The sequence below is a fragment of the Rhamphochromis longiceps genome, linkage group LG11, assembly GCF_057381845.1.
Source record: "Rhamphochromis longiceps isolate RC_006_pf linkage group LG11, R_longiceps_female_GT1.1, whole genome shotgun sequence".
Taxonomy (NCBI): domain Eukaryota; kingdom Metazoa; phylum Chordata; class Actinopteri; order Cichliformes; family Cichlidae; genus Rhamphochromis; species Rhamphochromis longiceps.
In genome coordinates, this window is record NC_140567.1 from 26,657,784 (window position 1) to 26,676,801 (window position 19,018).

General features: G+C 38.9%; 3 protein-coding genes across 7 annotated transcripts; 2 read left to right on the forward strand and 1 right to left on the reverse strand.

Moving 5' to 3' along the window:
- Nucleotides 1-3,907: 3,907 nt before the first annotated feature.
- LOC146659364 (C-X-C chemokine receptor type 3-like) lies at nucleotides 3,908-7,784 on the forward strand. 2 transcript variants are annotated; one of them, XM_085421864.1, is made up of 3 exons: nucleotides 3,908-4,210; nucleotides 4,847-5,281; nucleotides 5,546-7,784. In XM_085421864.1, exons 2-3 carry the CDS (start codon nucleotides 4,850-4,852, stop codon nucleotides 6,296-6,298), a joined length of 1,185 nt encoding a protein of 394 aa, XP_085277990.1. In that variant the 5' UTR covers nucleotides 3,908-4,210; nucleotides 4,847-4,849; the 3' UTR covers nucleotides 6,299-7,784. The 2 variants fall into 2 exon arrangements, with proteins under 2 accessions (XP_085277990.1, XP_085277989.1); XM_085421863.1 differs by having other exon boundaries at nucleotides 3,931-3,956.
- A 3,286-nt stretch (nucleotides 7,785-11,070) lies between these two features.
- Nucleotides 11,071-16,794, forward strand: LOC146659365 (C-X-C chemokine receptor type 3-like). Of its 4 annotated transcripts, XM_085423369.1 has the most exons (4): nucleotides 11,075-11,288; nucleotides 11,457-11,653; nucleotides 12,188-12,556; nucleotides 12,887-16,794. In XM_085423369.1, exons 3-4 carry the CDS (start codon nucleotides 12,197-12,199, stop codon nucleotides 13,631-13,633), a joined length of 1,107 nt encoding a protein of 368 aa, XP_085279495.1. In that variant the 5' UTR covers nucleotides 11,075-11,288; nucleotides 11,457-11,653; nucleotides 12,188-12,196; the 3' UTR covers nucleotides 13,634-16,794. The 4 variants fall into 4 exon arrangements, with proteins under 4 accessions (XP_085279496.1, XP_085279495.1, XP_085279493.1 ...); XM_085423370.1 differs by lacking the exon at nucleotides 11,457-11,653 and having other exon boundaries at nucleotides 11,071-11,288; XM_085423367.1 differs by having other exon boundaries at nucleotides 11,075-11,653.
- Nucleotides 16,795-17,296: 502 nt separating this feature from the next.
- On the reverse strand, nucleotides 17,297-18,449 carry LOC146659366 (C-X-C chemokine receptor type 3-like). The gene is made up of 2 exons (XM_085424189.1): nucleotides 18,067-18,449; nucleotides 17,297-17,974 (listed from the first exon to the last, which is right to left on the reverse strand). Exons 1-2 carry the CDS (start codon nucleotides 18,445-18,447, stop codon nucleotides 17,297-17,299), a joined length of 1,059 nt encoding a protein of 352 aa, XP_085280315.1. The 5' UTR covers nucleotides 18,448-18,449.
- Nucleotides 18,450-19,018: the final 569 nt, after the last annotated feature.

Genomic DNA, 19,018 nt, shown 5'->3' on the forward strand with positions numbered 1-19,018 from the left:
CCAATTTGTACTTTTCTTCATCAGTTTCTACTCTGGATTTTGTTATATGTTTTTAATTATGTTTGTTTGTACATATTTTTACAGGTTTGAGTTTTAGGTTCGATGTCTTACATATATGTGTATTATCAAGTTATTTTTTGTAAGTTTTAGGTTTTTTTCAACAAAAAGGTGAATGAAAGCTAATTCATCTGCCGTCATTCCTCCAAATAAAGTAAATCAAACAAACTAGAGGCTTCAAACGGGACCTGAATCATGGAGTACACAGAGGAATTTACCAACTGTTCTGTGTTTTTTCAACTGTTGTGCACTGTTTTGATAGCTGTTTCCAACGCAATGGTTTTATCAGCAAGTGAGTCCAATTTCATAGAATGATCACCAAAGATTCCTTTAATTAGTCTGTTGGCTGTGTGGGTGTACTTTAATGCTGCAAACAGACTTGATTGTGCTAGGTTTATGTTACACTGCTAATAAATGCAGTGTAACATACAGAAAACAAAGTAGCCACTTCTTTCAGGTTATATAACACAAAAAATATACAAACATACAATGGATGTGCTGATGTTTTTGGCTTCGTGTCCATTCATGTCCGTTTTGTAGACTTGATAAGATTTGTTTGACATCAAGGAAGGGGATGGGGGGTCAGATTGACCAGAACACAGAGACCTGGGAATGCTCAGGAGCCGATACCGGAATTCCACACCCACGAAGGCATACAGAATCAGATGCTGTGACTGAACAAGCTTTGTTGCTTGTGTCAAAATGAAATGTTTTCAGCGTGTGATATTGTACAGCTTCCAACAGAGGAAGAAAACCACAATGGCTGCCATAATAATCTTAAAAGCTTTCTGCTTTTTAAATCCCTGGGCACCACGCCACAGCTGATCCATGCTGCAGGAATAACAGAAGATCATGATGGCCGAAGAAAGCATTTAGACCACTATTTCATAAATCAATGTGATTCAAGCTTCCAAGAATCTACTGCCTGTTGGCCAAACTTGGGATAGCTGTGAACACACTCTTCTCTACCTCGTCTTTCATCCAACACATCTTCTAAAAAATCCAGTCAGAGAAAGGAAGAAGCATCGACTGGCCTGAATGACCCAAGGCTTCTTTGGAAATACATCTAGTGTGGATGATCGACAGGTAGCAGTCAGGACTGTTTCAAACCAGGAAACTCATAATAGAAACTGATCTAAATGTACCAAGAAATAAACGCACCCTCTGCTAAATGATACAGGTACAGATCCAGGCACTTTCAAAGCATCTTCACTCCAGCACAATACTTACTGTAAAAATTGTTCCAATGACATGTTTCCTATTGCTACCCTGCAAGTTTACTCCAGGAAACCCTCACACAGTACAGTATGCAGATGACAAGGTCATTTACCATAAAATGTCATTGACAGAAAAACACAATTATTCATTTCACTAATAAAATGTAGGAAGAAGCAGTAAGGTGTTGTTAGTGAATGGCATCTATTTTGCTGTTGTCTACTTGGGGGGAGGGGCAGCATCGGTGACAGAGATGCCATCAGGATCAAGAAACTAATCTGCAAGGCCGCAGTCATCATTGGTCTGAAATTGGAGGTGTTTGGAGTGAGGGACACGAGGTCACTGAACAAACTGCCCTCCATCATGGACAGCCCATCACAACAGCTCCACTCCTCACTTCTGAGGCAGCAGAGCTCCTTCCCCCTCAGACTGATTCAACCTCGTTGCCATAAAGAACTCTACAGGAAATCACTCCTACCGTTCTCTATGAAGCTCTTCATTCTGTGACACGTGATCACACCTGCCAGGCACAAAAGCCCAAACATATTTTATATTTTACTTTCATTCAGCTGTTCTTCTAATATTTACTGTATAAATATTTTTTATTAATGAAATTTGCACTTCTCTCTTACACTCTGTCAGTCTTACCTTCACTGTTTTTTACTAACTTAATTTTTACTGTTCTTTGGTTTTTATCTCTGTTGTAAATGTATTAATTCCTACTCTTATCTCACAGTATAAGCCTGTTACCAAGAGGCACTTTTCTATAACTGTGTTGTTTATTTCTTGTGAATTGTAGACTGTACTATTATTTACTTTTTATCATGTTGCTGTAACACAGCAAATTCCCGTGTGGGATCAAAAAAACATCTGTCTGTCTGTGCAAATAAAAAAACATTGTTTAAGCTGAAAACTGAGCTCACTTGCAGGTGTGACAATAAATCCCAGGTGTTGTTGGATTCTTTATTATAGATAACTGCATGTGTCGCCATACTGTAGTGGTTACCAATTTACCTGACATTCAAAAGATTTCCAGTTTTTTGTCTGTCCCCAGCCTGTATGGGACAGGAGCATCAGGAAAGGCATTTAGAATTTTATTAAAATAAATAAACCAAACAAAACTGCCATATCAAATATGCAGATGCACTCGTCGTGATGACCCTTAAGGAAATAAGACAGTGTGTGAAAGTACCGTCTATATTATAGAAAATTTCACTGACACATACACTGTAAAATTTCATTAGTTCCCAGAACTTAAAAAACTATGCAAACTCGTTGCCTCAAAAAATTTGAGTAAAACTTACTTAAGATGACTAAGTTAGGGCAACTAATTGGTTTTGAGCAGTTTGGCGCTGAGACGGTGTGGGTATAATGATGGAAAGAGAAACCTTTTAGTCAAGAGTGACTCATGACTAAGCCACTGCAACACAGCTGCACGCTTACTTGAAGCATCCTGTCAAGTGAAACGAAGGATTAACTGTCAAGATAAAAAAAAAAATCGTAACCGTCAAAAACAATACAATGATTGCTAAATGTGAAAACACAGACTTGGAGGTAACCATGCATGAATCAGCAAATAGGGGAATCTGTAACGTCTTTCTGCCTCACATAGTTCATGAAAGAAATGATTCAAACTCCAAAGAGCAGTTAATAGAAGAAGTAACAATCCAGAAAGGTTTAAAAAGACCTGGTTTATTCCGTTTAATAACATCGTAATTTGTATGGAAAATATTTATTTTAAAAAAATCTGCATGTAGTTGCTGTTACGATATTGCTTCAGGGAGCAGACATGACAGTCTTTTAGGTTTTGCCATCACTTTTTATTATGCGCTCAACACCACCCTCCTGTGGCTTCCACATGAACTGCACCTTAAACAACAACTTCACGCATATCATGACAGTTGTCAGGTCTAAAATATCTGACTTAAAAGTGTTTTAAACTAAATAAAAATACTTTGAAGTACATCAAAAAGTTCCAGAGACATTATAATGACTACCTAATAATTCCTGAAATGAAATCTATAAGAGAAGTTCAAAGGACAAAGTCTGCAGACTTTTTAAGGGGTCCCTAACATGCTTTTTTTGTCGATGGCCATTATTTAAGGTTGAATTTAAATAATACTTCAAGATAAGTGCCCAAATAAATCAAATGATAACTGATTTATGATAATTACTTTATTAACAGATGTCTTTGAGCCAGTGTTTCCTTAGGACTTTTCTTATTTATGATTTCTTGTGTCTAGTTAGATCTCCCAACTGCCCACCCCATCTCACAATATCACAATATCAACAGCTCCCTCTAGTTTAGTAGCTCTTTATTCGATTATCTTTGTTTGCTGAAATCTAGTGGATCAAGCCAGGCATATAAACTAGTAACACGGAAGTGACGTTACGTGGTTTTTCGAAACAAACCACCTGTTTTTTCTTATTAAAGCCGGATGTCACAGAGGCTGAGCCAGTGTAACGCGTCTGTATAAGCGCTACTAAACCGCAGAGCCTCGTCTTTTTGAAAACGCATCTTTCTTTGAGATTTTTAGTCGTAGGCCTATCTGTTGCAGTTAAATTGTTATAATGCAATATTTTATTGTGAAAAACAACGAGGTGAGGCGTGATGAACCACAATATCCCAGTGGAATAGAAGTTAAGGTGTTTATAAGTCCTTTCTGTGCATGAGAGGCTTTAAGGTACGAGTCCGCATCGTCTGCATGATTGTGAGTGAAGATTCTTTGCTGAGCTCAGCTTTTCTTATCGTCTCGTTTACCATGACCCTTGTTTTTTATAGATTGAGTACTCAGCACGTGCGAGTTTTCTGTATTACAGTTTTATGATTCCTAAATTTTGAGCGCAAACGCAGCTTCTTAAGAGATTTCAGAGAAATAATGTATCTCTTCACCTGAAAAAGCTTCCCAAACTCTGCAGCTGAAGCTCTTTATGTGACGTAAGTGCATTTGTTTGCATAGATTAGCCCTCATGCAATATGAATATATTTTGACTTTTGTGAAGTGTTTTAACGTTACGCACATTTTCTTGCAGCAATTGAAGCTGCTGATAATTATCAGGCATGTCCCTTTCAGTTTCTTTTTGTATCAGCTTGCAAAAACTGTGTTGGCTGGCTTAACGTTCCTAATCTTTAACTCCTGACTGTCCATTTCAACATCACTTAATAACAAAGCTGCGAGACTTTCTTGTAGATTTTAAGTGTGTGTGTGTGTGTGTGTGTGTGTGTGTGTGTGTGTGTGTGTGTGTGTGTGTGTGTGTGACAGAGAGAGAGAGAGAAAGGGGGGGAGCGACAACTGAGTACTGTACATCACACAGAACGAGAGACAGAGGAATCTATTCTGACATACAGCTTTTGAGGCACTGCAGCGCTTTTATCTTCTCTCTGTGTTTTGACTTTTTGTTTTGGTTCAACAGAACACGAATATGAGTACAGATGGTCTGGATGTGAACAGTGGAATTGACTATGACCCTAACATTAACTATCACTATCAGATGAGCCTTTTGTGAAAAGAGGCAGTGAGGCAGTGTGGGTGGCACTGATGTATTTTCTTCTGTCCTGTTTATGTCTCCACAGTATATGGACATGGCACAGCTGCATGTGGAAACCGACGGAATCTTAAAGTCTGATGACTATTTGGAATATGGCCAGAACAACACCCGTGATTATGATTATGATTACGATGCAGCAAATACAGTGAATAACACTACAGTGTTTACAGTGTTTAACAGCACAGTGGATAATGTTCCTGTGGAAAGAGGCAGTGAGGCAGTGTGGGTCCCTGCTCTGTATGCTGTAGTGTTTTTTGTTGGAATCCTGGGAAATATTATTCTCCTGAGAGTTCTGGTTCAAAAAAGGAGACAGTGGAGCCTATCGGACACCTTTATTCTCCACCTGAGTTTTATGGACATCCTCCTCCTGTTGATGCTGCCCTTCTGGGCTGCACAGACAACTCAGCTTTGTGACTCGTTTTGGGGGATTTTCAGCCGGGTCTTTGGAGTCGTTTTCAAGGTAAGGACCAGATGTTGTGTGAAACAGAGACTGAAAGTGAAAACAAGACATTTTCAGTGAAGCTGTGAGAAAGCTGAACAGAGTCATTGTACTCAACAGGATGACAGTGACATCCACTGAGTATTTAAAATTTATATGGAAGAGAACAAGCTTAGAACAGCAGTTTAGAGTAGGACAGATGTGAAAGGGAAGAAATGAAGTGTAATTTTTATAGATGTTAGAGGTTTGTGTCTTACACTAAAAGTTCTCCCTGTCTTCTTCTAGCTCAACTACTATTGTGGGATCTTTCTGCTGGTTTGCATCAGTCTTCAAAACTACCTCTCTGCCATCCGTGACATCCAGTTATATTCCCACGGGAGGCACTGGTTAGTTCACATCAGCTGCCTGTTAGTCTGGCTTATCTCTGTCCTCCTCACTGCACCTGACTGGATTTTCCTGGTGGGTAAAAATAATTACACAGAAGTTAATACTTGTGTTAATATCTACCCTCAATCTGGAACTGACTGGCAGTTGTGGTCACGCCTGCTCCACCACATATTTGGCTTGGTGCTACCTGGACTCATGTTGATGATCTTTTGCTCACATATGCTACGGCGGCAGTGCAGCTGTAATGGCCTCCCAATCCCGAGAAATGTCACCGTCATCCTGTCTCTGGTGGTCGTATTCTGTCTGTGTTGGATGCCGTACAACTTCATACTTGTTTTGGACACTCTCCAGAACAGACTTCGGGATCCTCCTAATGATTCACAGGAAGGTTCTGAAAGTTCACTAAAAACCCTTCTCACGGTCACCTCTGCGTTAGGCTGCCTTCACGCCAGCCTGAGGCCTCTGCTGTATCTCGGCCTGTGTGGAAACTTCAGGCAACACTTACTGGCCATGCTGAGATGTAGTAAAACTGAACCAAAAGGCTCACTCTGGGATCTTGGTGTAGGCCAGAGACAGCAGCCTGATCACGGTCAGGATCAACAGGAAGAGCTGGAACGGATGATGGCTGTAGAGAATCTGTTAGCTTGTTGAAGATGAACAGATTTTGACTCAGATGTAAGTAGAACAACTTTACACTCCTGAGAGGAAGTGAATTCAGTTTCATGTCATGAGTTCAAGGGCTGGAGGATGTTATTCTGTGTAACTGACAAACAGATGTTTATATATAAAAATGACTCTCACATTCCACACATGCATCATAGTGACATATGCTCACCCAAAAGGGTTAAAAGTAGATATCTGTAAGTATCTGTATGATGAAGACGACGAGCTGAAACAGATGATGGGTGTAGAGAACCAGTCAGTTTAGGGAAGATGAACAGAGAAACATACTCTTTCGTGAGAAAGCTCAGATGTGATCATGATGATGTTACTGTCATGGTACTGGTTCATTGACCCACAGCTTTGAGTTTATTTAGGTCCATGACGTATTTTGTAGAATGTGTTTTTGCAGTGTTTGGTCTTGTTCTTTCTTTATAGAGTTATTGCTATTCTTATGTTCAGTTTGAAGCCCTGATGTCTATTGATTTTTTTTTTTTCCTTTCGGGTCCTGTTTGCCTTGGTATTGCCTCTGCGTGTCCTCCTCAGTATCTCCTGCGTCATTTTGCCACCCAGTGGAGTCTGTCTTGTCTTGTTTATTTGCCCGTTTCCACAGGCATGTGGGCATCTGTGTGTGTGTCTGGTTTCCCTCACCCTCTCTGTCCCTCACTCTCTCACCCTCGTTCTGTGTCTCCCTAGTCGTGTCTCTGAGTTTCGTCTCCCTTTGCTTACATGTTCTTGCCTGGGTCTCTATGTGAGTGTCACTTGTTGTTTTATTTTGACAGTACCTTATCTCATGTGTGTTATGTTCAGTTTGGCTTCCCTTGTTTTGTCAGATTTGTTCCTGATGTCTTTCCACCTGTTGTCCATCCTCTCCTAATCTGGTGTATTTAAGTCCTCAGATTGTTTCTGTTTGTTGTCCGTCTTTGTGTTGGTCCTCCTGTCATGGAGCCTGAGGGGCAGCACTGATAGTCGCCAGTATTTTTACATCTTGATTTCACTGTTGTAGCATGAGTACTGGGAATGTCCAGACAGGAGACCGGATGACAACAGCATGTAGTGTTGTTTGTTTTTGTTGGCAGATTTTAATCCTGCTCTAAATGTGTCTTATGCTTAAAACTGATTCACAAATATTTTAAAAAGAATTATAGTGGAATAGTCTTTAACCTGACTAGCAATAAAATAAGTTTGCATTTAAAATGTTTACTTTTCTTTTGTTTACATAGCAGATTTTTGCTCAAAATGTGTGCTTATGTCTAAAACATTTTTTCTAATTTTGCACATATTACAGTGCACATTTCTAAGATTTTATATTTTTTTTAAAGTGTTAAGTCTTTTGTTTGTTTGGGGTTTTTTTTGTTTGTTTGTTTGTTTGTTTGTTTGTTTTGTTTTTTACAGCTCAGCAAATTAAGATTCAGAAACTCACTAACATACAACCAAAACACCTTTTAGATCAATAATGGCATTTTCAAATTACATGCATTATTATTATTATTATTATTATTATTATTATTATTATTATTATTATTATTATGTCACTTAAAGTAAGTGGAAACGCTGTTATGTGCTTTGTGTTTTACAACCCTACATTCTTGTTTAAGATAACCTCAGAGAAGCTATAAGTCAGGGAAGGTAGCTGTCGTAGCTGTGTTTGCACGCTGCAAAGTGGCTCTACTTTTAGCATCACACCTGCCACCATTTCCTTCAGAATGCACTGTCAAGATTCTTTCTGTGTCTCTAATATATCTCTTATATCTTCTGCAGATATGCTTTGATGTTAATTATTTTCTATATACCAAAATGTATCAAATAATAATAATTGTGAAATAAAAGGAAAAGGATACATAATGTTCAATGTGTAATGTGTATTTCTTTTCAGGGTCCACAACCAGCCTGATAAAACTGTGTTCTTTTAGCTGGAAACAAAGTAAAGCTCTTTGTTTTTCTTGGTGAATTTTTTATTTTAGAAAATTGCATGCGTGCAAAAGAGCCCCAGGTTGGTACTGTCCCATGCCTAGACACGATGGGACAAGTGCATCAGGGTATTTGGCATTTAAACAAAACAAACAAGTTTAAAAACAAAAACAAAAAACAGCCATATCAAATACGCAGATACACTTGCTGTTATGGCCCTTTAGGAAATAAGAGTGTGGGAAAATACCATATATAGTGTAAAAAAAACTCCCTGACACAAAGTTTGGAGCTGAGATGTTCTGGGTATGATGATGGAAAGAGAAACCTCAGAAGAGGTTGTTATTTTTTTTAAATCTTCTGTACCTTGTAGCTGACATCAGGTCTGGCTTGATTACAGAATTATGTCATTTTCTTACACCTCAAATTATTTTTGAGGGGATTTCCTTACTCTTTTACTTAGAATGGTGAAAGTGTAGTCATACAAACGAGGTGGAGGAGGGTCAAACATTACAGTAAGAAAGTAAAGGCTCAGACGAGGACGTACCAGCTTTTGAGCCTGAAAAGAGGGAACACGATGGCCTCCAAAGTCCATTGTGGGTAAGAAGTGGTGTACAAGCTAGGGCTCTGAAGTTGTGAAATTTGGTTTCTCAACTGGCATATACGCACTGACCTGTGCAGGGAGTCAATCCGGTTTAAGTGTTGTTGAAAGTTAACTGACAAAGACGGGAGGCTCACAATTCAAAGCATTTTTATCATATATCCTATTAATCAAAAAGGATAAAGAAAGCGTGTGTGTGTGTGTGTGTGTGTGCGCGCGCACGTGCCTGCGTATGCGTGCATGTGAGCCGTACAATTAATACTTGTTATTATGGATGGTATGGGTGGCAGCACATTGTTCATGCTAAGGCACCTTAAAAGCTTATATGTCTTCCTCTGAGCTTTCACCTTCCTGTTCTAATGTCTTGCCTTCCTCTACCTCATGACAGCAGTGAGTCTGACTTCCCTTCCACACTTTCAAGTAAGATCTGCTTCACCCTGCCCTCTGCTTTCTGAAGTGAGGACATATAGGTTGGAAATGGTGGTACATTTCTGAAATCCTACACATAACCACTAAGAGTTTCAAATTGAAACAATTTGAGTTTTGGCAATAGAATCATAATATCAGCAAAACAAGGTATCTGTTTCCATTCTGGACATAAAATGTGCATGCTGCAATTCCCATCCTTTTGAAAAGAAAGTCTATGTAGTCTGTTAGCTCAACCCCCACAAATGTGTTGTTAATTGAAAGCCCTAGATATCACATTGACAGTGCAGCAGGACTCATAAATCATATAAATGTCCCCAACAGAGGACAAAAATTAAATTCTGGGTTTCAGAGGATAATAAATGTGAGCATAATTTATTCTCAGAAGCCACTATAAAGTTAAGAAGACAAAGGACCACACATTGAACAACTGAGATGAAACACACTGAGTGCTGCATTGAGTTAAACTTAATATTTACAGTTAAGCTGGGATTCCTGTTTAGGACCTTTCTTTTAGAAAAAAAACAGACCTTTGTGTCAAAATAGCAAAGTCAGATATAAATCCTGTAAAGACCATGATACTACATACGTACTTACATGTATGGAACGCCACATGCACATCATCACGCATCGTTTGATTGCAATGGAGCGCCCTCTGCTGGATTTGGGTTAAACGGCAGACATCTAAACTTTTTGTTTTTAACCTTACACGTTGTATAAGTACGGAAGAGGATTAGGGCCACTGGGGGAAAAAAAAGAATTCTGACTTTAATCTCAGAATTCTGACTTTTTTCTCAGAATTCTGACTTTAATCTCAGAATTCTGACTTTTTTCTCAGAATTCTGACTTTAATCTCAGAATTCTGACTTTTTTCTCAGAATTCTGACTTTAATCTCAGAATTCTGACTTTAATCTCAGAATTCTGACTTTAATCTCAGAATTCTGACTTTTTTCTCAGAATTCTGACTTTAATCTCAGAATTCTGACTTTTTTCTCAGAATTCTGACTTTAATCTCAGAATTCTGACTTTAATCTCAGAATTCTGAGATTCTTCATATAAAAAAAGAATTCTGACTTTAATCTCAGAATTCTGACGAGATTAAAGTCAGAGTTCTTTTTTTCCCCCAGTGGCCCTAATCCTCTTCCGTATATAAGCATGTTTACACATTGACTTATTTCCTATTTTTCCAGAAAAAAAATTAAAAACGAAGGACGGCTTGAAACTTTTTCAAAGTATTGCATGTTATAAATATTCTGACACCTGCACCAACAAACAACAGCTGCATTCGTCTTGGCCACAGACTGCGGTAAACGACTTTTGAGCAGGTCATGTTAAAAATCAGTTTAATTAAAATAACTAATATGAAACTTACATTAGTGTCTCTTTCACAATTAAAGTTAGATTGGCATCATTTTGATATTTAGCTCTCTACTTCATTCTAATTATCTGCTACACTCTTAGGTTTGTTTAAATAGCAACATCATCACTTTATGAGTGGAGTTAGGTAACTCCAGCCGGCCAACCCATCTCACAATCTCAACAGCTCCCTCTAGTTTAGCAGCTATTTATGCGACGCTTTGTCTGTTTTGTTTCCTTCTTTTCAGAAGTCCGAATCAAGCCAGACGTCTAAAGGCGAGACACGGAAGTGAGTTGGGGGCCACCTTCAAAACAAACCACCTGTTTTTCCACATTAAACACGGAGGTCACAGAGAATTAGCCAGTGTCGCCACTGGAAGGTGTCTGTCTGAGCGCCGCAAAACCACAGAGCCTAGTCTTTTTCTTAAATTCTCTTTCTTTTGGATTTTCAGTCGTATCCGCTGTAGTGTAATTATTATGCAGTATTTTATTTTGAAAAATAAAATATTGTATTTTCGTGTATTGTATTATTTGACTGAAGTGGCAATTTGCGAGCGAGGTGACGTGTGATGAACCAAAACAAGTCAGTGGAGTAAAAATTAAAATGTTTATAATTCCTTTATGTGCGTGACACGTTTAAAGGTAGCAGTTTGTGTGCGGGGCGTGTCTCCGATAAGCGAACTACTGTGGTGAGCTCAGCTTTTTTTTTCACCGTCTCCTTCTAAGTTACGTCTGCTCGCCGGAGCGCTTATGTTTGTGGATCTACTTTCAGCGTATTGTTCTGTAATTACAGTTTCATGGTTCTATAATTTAACTGTGTTTGGTAGCTGTAAAGAACGCTATCGCACCTTTTTCAGTTGTACTTGACAGGCGTCGGACAGCTGCGGGAGTTCGTCTGTGCTCCCTCCAAAAACACCCGACCGGTAGTCACCCTATAAAACTGAGTGACCCGAGGTTGAAGCGGTAGGCTATGTGCGGGTCCTGTTTTTATTAACATCGACCTACAGCGCGCAGAAAGCTGCTCAAACTCTACAGCCGAAGCTCTTTATGTGAAGTACGTACATTTATTTGCATATATCAGCCCTCCTACAATATGTATTTTAACATATGAACATTTTACTGGCAGCCATGAAAGTTACTGATAATTCTGTCTACTTTCTGTTTGCAATAACTGTGTGCGCAAACTTAGCGTTCCCTATCCTTAACTCTTGACTCTTCTGGTTTTGTAGAAGCTTTATTTTAACAACGGTAAAAAGCAAAGCTGGGAGGCAGTTTTATAGATTAAAATGTGTGTGTGTGTGTGTGTGTGTGTGTGTGTGTGTGTGTGTGTGTGTGTGTGTGTGTGTGTGTGACTAAGGAGAACTGTACTTTCCGTTTGTCAGCCCCACAATTGCTACATCACAACATGTGAGTTGTTGTATGTTTGTGCATTTACTATAAGCTGGGTTTACCAACGGGAAATTTCAGGGAACTAACATGACTTTTACCCAGAGAGAAAGAAAGAGAGGAATCTATTCTGACATAGAGCTTCTGAGGCACTGCAGCATTTTTGTCTGGTCTCAGTGTTTCAACATTTTTGTCTTCACAGTTCACGAACATGGGTGATCTAGATGTGGATCTCGATGGAATATTTAAAGAGAATGACACATTTCCTGAGGAGGACTATGAGTATGAGTATCCAGGGGATGAGTCTTTTGTGAAAAGAGGCAGTGAGGCAGTGTGGGTCCCTGCTCTGTACTCCATAGTGTTTGTTGTTGGAATCCTGGGAAATATTATTCTCCTGACAGTTCTGGTTCAAAAGAGGAGACTGTGGAGCATATCGGACACCTTTATTCTCCACCTGAGTATCGCGGACATCCTCCTCCTGTTAATGCTGCCCTTCTGGGCTGCACAGACAAGTCAGCCTTGTGACTGGTCCTTGGGCATTTTCAGCCAGATCTTTGGAGTCGTTTTCAAGGTAAGGACTAGATGTTGTATGGATCAGATAGAGACTGAAAATAAAAGCAAGACATTTTCAGTGAAGCTGTGAGAAAGTTTTTTTTGTTTTGCTGTACTCCATCATTTTTCTGCTGAATTTAGTTTCTTGGCAGAACGTGCAGAACAGAGTCATTGTACTCAACAGGATGACAGTGACATCCACTGAGTATTTAACATTTTTAAGGAAGAGAACAAGCTTAGAACAGCAGTTTAGAGTAGGACAGATGTGAAAGGGAAGAAATGAAGTGTAATTTTTATAGAAGTTAGAGGTTTGTGTCTTACGCTAAAAGTTCTCCCTGTCTTCTTCTAGCTCAACTACTACTGTGGAATCTTTCTGCTGTTTTGCATCAGTCTTCAAAACTACCTCTCTGCCATCCATGGCATCCAGTTGTATTCCCACGAGAAGCCCTTCTTTGTTCACATCAGCTGCCTGTCAGTCTGGCTTATCTCTGTCATCCTCACCGTACCTGACTGGATTTCCCCAGGGGCTAAAAAGGACTCCACAGAAGAGAAAACATGTGTTCACATCTACCCTCAATCTGGAACTGACTGGCAGTTGTGGTCACGCCTGTTCCACCACATATTTGGCTTGGTGCTACCTGCATTCATGCTGATGATCTTCTCACATATGCTATGGTGGCAGTGCAGCTCTAATGGGGCCCGAAGGCAGAGAAATGTCACCGTCATCCTGCCTCTGGTGGTCGTATTCTGTGTGTGTTGGATGCCGTACAACTTCATATTTTTTTTGGACACTGTCCAGAACAGACTTCAGAAACATCCTGATGATTTACATAAAAGCTCTGAAGGTTCACTAAAAATACTTCTTATGGGCACCTCTGCGTTAGGCTGCCTTCACGCCAGCCTGAGGCCTCTGCTGTATCTCGGCCTGTGTGGAAACTTCAGGCAACACTTACTGGCCATGCTGAGATGTAGTAAAACTGAACCAAAAGGCTCACTCTGGGATCTTGGTGTAGGCCAGAGACAGCAGCCTGATCACGGTCAGGATCAACAGCAAGAGCTGGAACAGATGACGGATGCAGAGAATCCGTTAGCTTAGTGAAGATGAACATACTCTCTTGCGACTCAAGTGTGAGATGAGCAACTTTACACTCCTGAGACGAAGTGAATTCAGTTTCATGTCATGAGTTGATGGGGTGGAGGACTTGTTTCTGCGTAACTGACAAGCAGATTTTTATATATAAAAATGACTCTCACATTCCACACATGCATCATAGTGACATATGCTCACCCAAAAGGGTTAAAACGGATGTCTGTATTTTATTTTTGAATTATTTAAAATAAAGGTATTTAGTTTTTTATGATTAGTAAAACATTTGTGTTGCCAATTAACAGTTTTCAACACAGTTTTCGTAAAGCTAATATCATAATCTTTGAAATTCAGTGTAATGCAAGTTGTTACCTTTGGCAGTGTTATTGACATCGTATGTTAAACAGTCCCAAACAGTTTATAACTTTAACACCATTAAAACAATTCGGTGTTTAAGCTTTCTCTCTTGTGCTCTCTTTGACTTGTCTTGAAGCAGTAAATCCCGAGATTGCGTAATGACATGTCAGCGTGTGATTGCTTTGCAGTTAAGGGATTTTCCCTCAGGCCAGTTTACTTAACTTTAAAAATCGTTGTTTCTGGGAATGTACAAATGTGACACAGGAAGAAAAGAAAAAAGTGGTGATGTCATCAGTCAGGTGACAGAGCGCGGTGGAGGAGGGGTGCTGCACCCTTTTCGTAGCTTTCTATTTACAGTCATCTGAAGACGTGTCTGTGTTTAGTAGGAAGAACTGTGTGAGGCTTTGTGAACAGAGCCAGCTGACAGAAAACCAGCAGACCAGTATGTGGGAGAAGAACGCACGTTAGAGAAGATAAAAACTTATTGTGATGATAATAGTCTGTGTTGTGCTGCACACACACACAAAAGCCTGTGGTTTTATGCTTTCACACTGCTCAGCACGTCGTGACCTGCCATGCTTGCCTGGTTTCAAATCCTAACAATCTTGAGAAATGTAACTATGTTCAGAAATAAATGTACTTTCGGTACTGAGTGTTCTTCTGAAAACTCGCTGTGCAGTAATTTCACACTTGAAAATATTCAGTTTCCTCGTTTCGACGCACTCCTTCCTCTGTTTAGTGTTTTGTGACTCCAGAGAGTCTGTAAGAGCGCATGATGCAATAAAAGAAATGGTGGCTGTCGAAAGCAGCAGAAACATTCTTCGTGTTTAAGATGTGGTTTACAGTTTTCAGCTGCACCTCAAGCATTATTTCCTGCTTCAGCTTATCTGGCAACTAAGATAGAGAAAACCAGCTAATCAGGTCTTTTGTTTAATGAGTAACAAATCTGGTATGAGCAAAGAGAAAGTCTTTGTATACAACTCGATCAAATGTAAGCACATTTAGCAAAAATACTAAATGATTAACACAAATCCAGGGCTAGTTGACCCTGTTTGGCTGTGTTTGCAGACAGTGTCTTTAATCCACCTTACTCTCTGTTGCTTTACTGAAATGTTTATAGTGTAGACATCCTGACTGTGGTTGGGATGATCTAAGCACTGCTGTCATCAGCCTGCTATTGTCAGATATTTGCCTTTCACGTAATTATGAAAACAAAAGCAGTCATGTCATTGTCCACATGTTTTTCTGAATGTCGATCATGTGGATGTCATTTGTTTTGGAGAAGTGAGTCACATGTCATATTATATCTCATTGTTTCCATCTGTTACGTAAGATCTCTGTCACCGAGCCAGTGCGTCTACCTTTCATTTTTATGGTTTCAGTTTCCAGTTAAAAGCATGTAAGCTGTTTTTACAAAAACTGCTGGATGTGAGTTTAAAATTTTCTCTATCATTCTTACATCCATTCTTCATCTGTTTGCCAAAATCGGTCGTGAACTTAACTTCTGCTCGGTTTACACAGGCCATTATAAAAATTTTATATATACAGAAAAAAAGAGGGAAGAAATAGACCAAAATGTTGCGCTGTCTTCTGTCACGTCAGTCGACATGTACTGAGTAAAGACTTCATGAGCAGAAGACAAACAAGTCACACAGTGGTTTCATAACGTGATTTGAAAGCTGCTTTTTTTGTTTAGATAATGTTTAAAGCAGGTAGAAATAAGCAAATAATGCATGTAATAATGCAGCTTTTTTATCTTTGCAGGCTCCTCTCCTGCACTGAACTCTATACTGTAAACATTAAATATTGGGAGTCGTTATAATAAGTAGAGTTATGGTATGTTGTAAACAGGAAAGTTCCCTTCAGCTCAATAAGATTGTAGAGCAGCATCTATACTGACAACCAATAAACTAACCAAAACAATAACTTACTCATTTTTTTTGTTCTTTTAAAAAATGTTTTTTACACGTTTATTTTGTCAGCAATTGTAACAGTTATTTCTCTGGTTTTACTTTTTATTTATTTAGCAACAAAATTGTTATTACCACAAATATAAACTCTGGGAAATAAAATTCCTCAAAAAAGAGCCAAAAGCTTTTACTGAGGAGTAGAATTTTTGATTTAACTACCTATAAACTCACCAACAAACATGTTCACTCATTTAAGTGTTCATTTTACATTTTTATTTTACTTTTGCTTTTAAGTTTTGTTAAAAATGTGTGTTTTATGTCTAAAATTGCTTTTTAGAAACATGTTCTAACATACCTCAGATTTTGAATTTTCCAAACTGTTAAGTATTTTTTATACAGCTCAGAAAAACAGTTTGTTTAACATAAAAACATTAAAATAATAGAACGTTGTATAACAGTAAGAGTAATGGTGGCCTTCATTATGGTTTTAAAATCACCAGCGATAGACAACATTTCCAAACTGCATGCATTATAGGCCACAGAAATTATGCAATCCCACACACAAAAAAAGCTGAAGTAATTCTGGGAAGTAATTATAAACCTATGCATACATTAATTATACTTGTATAGGAGAGCCACAGAGAGTCAAGTCAGCAAAAGTAGCAGTGTCAATGCCTGTAATTTAAGCCTCACACCTCATCTTTCTTGCGGTGTGGACTGGAAAGAATCTCTCTGCATGTCTAATATATCTCTTTAAATCCACTACAGATTTGCTTTCTTATTAATTAATTCCATATATTTCAAAATGTAGTAAATATCCATATTGTTTACAGTAATTTTGTTGGTTGGTTTTAAAATGCCATTTTGAAGTAATGTAAATAAAGTGTGTGTAGTAAATTTGAATTTTGAAAGATGTGGTGGCTGAATATTCATTGGGTTGACTTTTGCTTTGTCAACTATGTGAAGTTTTTAAAACAAAATTTCATTACTTTAAACATTTTTTGCGCAAATTAAAAAAATATTTGTCTGTAAAAGTGAATTTAGCCTTTAATCCTGAGAGTAAAATCCTCATCTAATGGTGCTTTCCAGAAGTATTCCAAGAGAATATATATCCCTGGGTATAAATCCTGATATTTTCAAAAGCAGCCTATATAAACAGGAACAAACCCAGCTTAAAACGACTGGGCCCCCGCATAACACCAGTGGGTCCTTCCTATTTAAAGAACTGCTTTCAGTCAGTCAGAATTCTCTGTAACATCAACTAAAACTTTACACTTTGTACCAGAGAAGGTGGGGTGCTGCTGCCTTCAACTGAGGACATAGCCAGACTGTGGAAGAAATACTTAGAGGAGCTCCTTAATCTGGCTGACTGTTCTTTAGAGGAAGCACGGTCAGGGGGAAGAATTCACCTATGATTTGTTTGATGACTTGAAACATTTAAGTCTGACATGAACACTGTTTCCCTGCTCAGGAGCCGACGCCGGAACTTCTCACTCACAAAAGCATACAGGATGGGATTGAGGCAGCAGTGAAAGAAGCCCAGAGAGGTGGTCACTGTCTTTGCTTTCTCCAGAGATATTGTGTCTGAACAAGTTTGATTACTGATATCAAAATTAAACGTTTCCACTAACAGTGTGATGTTGTACGGGGTCCAGCAGATAAAGAAAACCACCACCACAGCCACAATGACTTTGAAAGCTCTCTGCTTTTGATGGCTCTGGGCACCACACCTCAGCTGATGCAAAATGCAGGAGTAGCAGAACATCATGATGGCGAAAGGAAGCACAAAACCCACTATGAGATAAATCATGCGTGATCCCAACCTCCAATAATATACTGCATTCTCACCAAATTTGCTATAGTTGTGAATACACTCTCTCCTGCCTCGTCTATCATCAAATATTTCTTCCAAAAAGATCCAGTCAGTGATAGAGAGAAGCAGTGAAAAGCACCACACCATCAGGCAGCTGGCCTGAACAACCCAAGGCTTCTTTCTTGAGTACATCTGTGTAGCATGGACGATGGACAGGTAGCGGTCCAGACTGATGCAGGCCAGGAGAAGGATCCCACTGTAGAAGTTAATCTAAAGAAATCAATGAGAGACAAGACACCTCTGCTAAATTAATTGAAAGTACAGATATTTTCACTGCATCTTTACTTCAGCACAATACTTACTGTAAAAACACTTCCAGCGATCTTGCAAAGGGGAGTACCAAATGTCCATCCATCACTTTTGGCATACTGTGCAGCCCAGATGGGCAGCGTCACCAGCATCAGGATATCTGCCACTCCCAGATGGAGGATGAAGGTATCTGTTACGCTCCAGGTCTTTCTACTCCGAGCCAGTATCCTCAACAGCAATCCGTTCCCAGTTAGACCAACAGCAAACACCACAGAGTACAGAACTGGTATGAACACAGCTTCAAAGTCCACAGTCTCAGTCAGGCTGCAAATATCACTCCCCTCATAAGAGATGTTCCCGTCTGAATAGTTATAGTTTTCATACAAATCAGACCAGTCAAGGTCCTCCCCTGTAAACTTTTTATATTCCATCATCTGTGGACAGAAAGAGGAATGGCCATTAATTTTATTTTCACTTAGACTCTGACTTGTGAAGTGGCTTTCAACCACATGGTCGCTCAGTCAGCCGGTCTGTAAAGTATTGGATGGATTGTTGGATTGTTCATGTTGAAATGCAAAAATAATGTTTTTTGTGTTCTGTATTTAGTCTTTTGTTTGTTTATTTGTTTGTTTGTTTGTTTTTAATGCATGCATTTTTTTTAAACTGCTGCATTAGATATTCAGTGCCTTCCAAGTATTTGGAAACACTACTATTATTTTCCAGGTAAAGAACACAGTGTTTATTATTATTTTTATTTTTTTTGTTAACTGAATTACTTGTACCAATCAACATAAGGCAGTGTCAACCATTTCAGTCATACTATTGGTTTATTTTTTAATTTCTTAATTTGTTTTAACTGTTTTGTATTCAATCTTCTTCTTCTTTTATTTATGTTGGTAAAATTTAGGGAAGAGAAACTGAAATACATCAACAAAGAGGAAGCATGTAAATTCACATTTTACAACAAATTAAGAGTCAGGAGGCTGTAGACATTAGTGTGTCATA

Bases quoted from the DNA above. Each gene is read 5' to 3' on its own strand.
- LOC146659364 (XM_085421863.1), top strand. The intron at 5,282-5,545 runs GTAAGGACCAGA...GTCTTCTTCTAG, and splicing joins TCTTTGGAGTCGTTTTCAAG to CTCAACTACTATTGTGGGAT.
- LOC146659365 (XM_085423370.1), top strand. From the start codon at position 12,197: ATGGGTGATCTAGATGTGGATCTCGATGGAATATTTAAAGAGAATGAC. The intron at 12,557-12,886 runs GTAAGGACTAGA...GTCTTCTTCTAG, and splicing joins TCTTTGGAGTCGTTTTCAAG to CTCAACTACTACTGTGGAAT.
- LOC146659366 (XM_085424189.1), bottom strand. From the start codon at position 18,447: ATGATGGAATATAAAAAGTTTACAGGGGAGGACCTTGACTGGTCTGAT. The intron at 17,975-18,066 runs GTAAGTATTGTG...TGATTTCTTTAG, and splicing joins TCGCTGGAAGTGTTTTTACA to ATTAACTTCTACAGTGGGAT.